Raw genomic sequence first — 5,895 nt, 5'->3', positions numbered from 1 at the left:
TGTTACATTAAACGTTTTGTTTGTTACAAGCGTAGTTTAATTAATATCTTTAGTGTTAAACCATGCCCCACCTATGTTAAGTTGGTCAACTCTATTATTCCTGTCGTTGGATTAAGTACATTAACGCACGAGATTTTTCCACATAGCATATAAGATTTTAGTTAACTCGGTCAACCCTAATTTCCGTTATATGACTGTTTCATATATATTCATTCTTTCTCCTCTTTTTTTTGGAAAATATAACCCTAATATTTCTTGTTTTTTTTTTCCGTCAATTGATTTTCTTTAGCTTCTTAATGTAAATTGAAGTTCGTACTCAATGGATATCAATGGAATTCAACAACCTCCTACTTCTACTACGCTTAATTCTGGTATGAATTCGTTTCAATTAGTTTGTAGTCATGTATTTGTTTGCTGAGTTTTGTAATTCGCGCTTTAATTCATCTTTATTTTTAATTTTCTGGACTTATGTGAGTCTTAATTCATCGTTATTTATTCATTTATTCAGTTTGCTCAATGGAAATCAATGCAATTCAACAGCGTCCTACTTCTACTACTCTTATTTCTGGTATTCATATACTTTTTTTGGCTTTTTTAAATTTTACCCGATTCAATTAATCGTAGTCATGTATTTGTTGTGGTTAATTTCAATTTGAAATATAGAAATATATTTATAACATGTGTTATCTATTTTTTCTATATTAACAAATTAGGTTAAGCTTTATTATTGTAATTCATGTACTTCTGTGTGTAACATTCTTCTTGCCTAGTTGTAACTTGATAATTAGTTGAAACTTGATTGTTGTAACACATGTCCTTCTGTTTGTAACATTATTCTGATCAGTTGTATCTTTATTGTTATAACATATGTACTATTTGTAACATTATTCTGGCCTGGTTGTAACTTGATAATTATTTGAAACTTGAACACAATTGTCGTTGTGTAACATACTTTTGTAACACGTTTTTCAACTACTTGTGTTTATGTAATTTTGTGTTCTTTTTTTGTTTGTTCTGTAGCTAGCAGTGTCAATGTTGTTAATGGTACACCTACATGTGTTGTGTCCTCTTCTTCTGCGCATAATAAGCATCCTCTTATCTTGAGTTTCACATCTGGTGGTAGTGAGTATTGGATGAGGAGGGTAGAAATGGAGTTTACTCCTAGATTGGGGATGTTTTTTAGTTCACTTGCTGAAGCGGTTCTGTTTTACAAGGTTTATGCTCTCTCATGTGGTTTTGAACCTAGGCTGTACACTACAAAAAAAAACTACGAGGTGGTGAAATATACAAGAAGTCAGTTCTTTATAATCGACAAGGTTTTAGAGAGAGTCGGAATGTGGAAAATAAGAGCAATACAAGGTCAGTGAAAATTACAAGGGTAGGTTGTCTTACAATGATCAGATTTAGATATAACGGCAAAGGTTATGTTGTTGACATGTTCCATGATTTTCACAATCATATTCTTTGCTCTGTTAAGGATCCTCATCTCAGAAATTGACAAGGAAGCTTAATGCATTTCACAAGCCGACAATTATCAATAACTCTAAGGTGAACATAGGCGCTTCAACAAGTTTTAGGCTTTACAAAGATTATGCGAATGGCTATGAAAATATTGGTGCATCATTGACGGAGTTTAAGAATTTCAATAGGGATGTCAAGTGTTTTATAGGAGGAAAAGATGCTCAGATGGTGATTGATCGATTTAAAGAGATTTCTAAAACAAGTAAGGGTTTTTATTTTGCGTATTACACTGATTAATCATATATTTTGTCTAGACTCTTTGGGTGTGATTCACAATCTAGGCAGAACTATTCATTGTTTGGTGATGCTGTTAGTTTTGATGCAACTTATGAAACCAACAAGTATAATATGATGTTTACACCTTTCACTAGTGTTGACCATCATAAGAAGTTGTTACATTTGGTGCAGCATTGCTTGAACATGAGGATGAGGAATCATTTAAGTGGTGTTTTGAAAAAATTTTGGATGCAATGAATCAAAAAGAACCTCAATGTGTTATTACTGATCAGGCCCCCGGACTTATACTGGTTGTTCCCAAAGCTTTTAAGAAAGCTCGTCACTGCTTTTGCATGTGGCATATCATGCAAAAAGTGACCGTCAAAGTAGGTCCATCCATATGCAAGGATACAGACTTTCTGCCTCGTTTCAATTCAGTTGTTTGGGATATTACTTTGAATGTTTTTGAGTTTGAGTTTAAGTGGGCGGAGGTTATTAATGAATTTAATTTGGAAGATAATTCTTGGTTGTGCAGTATTTATTTTGATCGTGCACAATGGATTCCTGCATATTTTACTGATTTGCCTATGGGTTGTATATTGAGAACTACGCAAAGATCTAAAAGTGCAAATTCCTTTTTCAAACGTTTTGAGAATAAGTTTGGCACTCTGGTTGAATTTTTGTTGAGATTTAAAAGTGTTATGGACCAGCAGCATTATGCACAAACCTGCCTTGACAAAGATAGTGATCATTCGCTACCCAACTTAGTATCACCACAAGGAATAGAGAAGCATGCTTCAACTGTGTATACCCATGCTGTTTTCAAGGAGTTCCAAGGTGAAGTGGAGACTGATATATGCTCATGTGGTGTCGTTGGAGTAACACATGACATTAATCATGAGTTTTCTAAAGTTGGTAATGGAATTAGTGGCAATATTTTCAGAGTTGTGTACAGTATTCTGACTAAAGACGCTTCTTGTTCATGCAAACTGTTTGAAAGGAAAGGACTGTTGTGCGGTCATATTTTATTTGTTTTGAAGGGGAAATAAATCACTAAAATTCCCGAGAAATATATCTTGAAACGGTGGACAAAGAATTCTTATAGGACTAGTTTTGCTGATGCACATGGCACTATTGATGAAAACTCTACTCACTATCACAAATTAGCTGTCTCTAATGTTTGGACTGAGTTCTATTCTATTATCCATGTTCTGAAGTCACTGCTGGAGGGTCAAGTAAATGAGTTGTCATGTCTGCTGAAGTCATTTCGCAAGAAATTCTGTCCTCATGATGTTCCAATGACAAAGGATCAAGAAATGGTGCAGTTGTTGGGGTGCAGTTCATCTTCCACTGGGACGATATTACCTCCACATCGCGTAAAGAATAAAGGTAAAGGGAAGAGAATGCTGTCTGATAAGAAAAAGGCAATAAAGCCAAAAAGACTCTGTAACAACTGCAAACAAATGGGTATCATGACAAAAGAAATTGTCCAAATCCCTTTCTTAAAAAAGCTCGAGATACAACAAATGTATGTATTATTTTCACAAAACTTTTCATTTGATTTTGCTAAAATTCTTGTTTGTCTATGCTTTTGAGCTTGACATTTTTCTCTGCAGAATGATTCATCAGAAGAAGAAGATGATGATGAAGAAGAAGAAGATGAAGATGAAGACGAAGAATATGTATCTGAATAAGAACGAGAGTTTCAGATTAAGAGCAGAGTTTGATTAGACTATCAGATTTTGCTTCTGAAGAAGAGTAGGTACTAGTTATTATATTTTAACAGATTCAATGTTACAAAACTTAATAATTAGAAGAATTATCATTTTTTCTAGAAATCTTGTTATAATCATCGTTGTCAATGTTACAATATTATTCCTAATTGTTACAAAGTGAATTTTATTGTGTTATAAATCATTCTTAATCTTTGTTGCCAGTGTTATAATCTACATTTTAATTATTACATTTTTTTACATTGTTTGTGTGTAACTTTATATAACATAGATGAACTATTATTATAACACAATATATTGAGTTATAATCTTTACTTCTAACTGGTACATTCATCATTTTCAGTGTTATAATCCACATTTTTTACATTTTCAACTCTTACAATGTATGTATCTTTTATTTGAAGTGTTGTGAAACTCCAAATTCAGTGTTATAATAAACATTTTCATTTTTATATTGGTTGTATGTTACTTTATATAACACAGATGAACCATTATTACAACACAAGATATTAGGTTACAATCTAAAATATAACTGGTACAATCATCATTTTCACTGTTATAGTCCACATTTTTTACATTTTTTTCAACTGTTACAATATATATATCTTTTATTTGAAGTGCTCTAATCTCCAATTTCAGTGTTTTAATTAACATTTTCATTATTACATTTTTTACATTGGTTGTATGTTTCTTTATTAAACACAAATGAACCATTATTATAACATAAGATATTGAGTTACAATCTTTACTTATAACTGGTACATTCATTATTTCCAGTGTTATAATCCACATTTTCAACTGTTACAATGTATGTATCTTTTATTTGAAGTGTTGTGAAACTCCAAATTCAGTGTTATAATCAACATTTTCATTTTTATATTGGTTGTATGTTACTTTATATAACACAGATGAACCATTATTACAACACAAGATATTAGGTTACAATCTAAAATATAACTGGTACAATCATCATTTTCACTGTTATAGTCTACATTTTTTACATTTTTTTCAACTGTTACAATATATATATCTTTTATTTGAAGTGCTCTAATCTCTAATTTCAGTGTTTTAATTAACATTTTCATTATTACATTTTTTACATTGGTTGTATGTTTCTTTATTAAACACAAATGAACCATTATTAAAACATAAGATATTGAGTTACAATCTTTACTTATAACTGGTACATTCATTATTTCCAGTGTTATAATCCACATTTTCAACTGTTACAATGTATGTATCTTTTATTTGAAGTGTTGTGAAACTCCAAATTCAGTGTTATAATCAACATTTTCATTTTTATATTGGTTGTATGTTACTTTATATAACACAGATGCACCATTATTATAACACAAGATATTGGATTACAATCTCAAATATAACTGGTACAATCATCATTTTCAATGTTATAATCATGCATTTCATAAAATATATCATTTTTAGTCTGATCATACTATGGTCAAAATACCTACAGTTGATCTTTCAGCAAATTTCATATTTTTAGCACATTTTTGATGCACTTGCAGCATTAAAATACTTCCTAATTCAGTTACTTCAGTTGCAAAATCAAACCATAACTATTAACTGTTTCTTTGACAAAATAAAATGAAGACACTATTTTTTTGTGTTTCCTCGGCCACCCCTTCCTCCTCGTGCAACACCCCTTCCCCCTCTTCCTGCACCTATTGCACCTTGTTGAGTATTGACCTTTGTTTTGTGCTTTGGTGGTAGTGGTGGCTTTGATGTACTGTGTAACATAGGTTCCTCAGTGTTCATTTGCTCACCATTAACAGTGCTCGCTGGATTTTTTAGCTTTATTAACAGTTTTTTTGTCGTAGCAACATTTTTCTTTGCTCGTGTATCCGCTGCATCTTTTTGTGGTTTTAGGTGCTTCCATATTTCTTCTTTCTCTTCTATGAAAGTAGTTGTCCTTGAAAGCAAGTCCTATCTAACCTCATTGATGTCAGCCAAGATAAGTGTTGCAGCCATCTCAGCACAGTAAGTTCTCCTTATTATCTTCTTCCTGAGTTCTTATTCGTACAGCTGGCCTTCATAACACAGCATGTGCATCATTAGAAAACAACCTGACTCCTCATCGAGATCGTCTGGTAACTGCCAAGTGAAAGGCACATTGACAATGCTGATAAAATTTGGACATTGTTCCAAATCAGCATCCAAGGTGCTATTTTTTGTTGCCACGGAGTCAAACATTGCTCCAGACTTGAGTTAAGTCCAAAAAGTATGTGTTAGTATATTCATAACTTTGGAAAAAAAAAGTTTACAATTCAAGTAAACATACCACTATGAATGCAACTCTATATATTTGAGAATTTACCCAGTTGTCATATTTTTTATTATCCAATACTTCACCTGTCCCCTTTTGCTGGTTCACACAGACACAAAAATAGTGGTTGTTCCACAAAAT

The 5,895-nt window shown here is 32.1% G+C and overlaps 1 protein-coding gene across 1 annotated transcript; it reads left to right on the top strand.

The window, feature by feature from the left end:
• The first annotated feature begins 319 nt into the window (after nucleotides 1-319).
• On the top strand, nucleotides 320-5,472 carry LOC141607717 (uncharacterized). The gene is made up of 7 exons (XM_074427070.1): nucleotides 320-371; nucleotides 509-568; nucleotides 1,021-1,359; nucleotides 1,478-1,723; nucleotides 1,930-2,728; nucleotides 2,843-3,265; nucleotides 5,202-5,472. The coding sequence occupies exons 1-7, from the start codon at nucleotides 320-322 to the stop codon at nucleotides 5,470-5,472; spliced, it is 2,190 nt and encodes a 729-aa protein (XP_074283171.1).
• Nucleotides 5,473-5,895: the final 423 nt, after the last annotated feature.

This window comes from Silene latifolia, chromosome 10 (genome assembly GCF_048544455.1).
Source record: "Silene latifolia isolate original U9 population chromosome 10, ASM4854445v1, whole genome shotgun sequence".
NCBI lineage: Eukaryota > Viridiplantae > Streptophyta > Magnoliopsida > Caryophyllales > Caryophyllaceae > Silene > Silene latifolia.
This window is presented reverse-complemented; position numbering and strand designations above follow the sequence as displayed.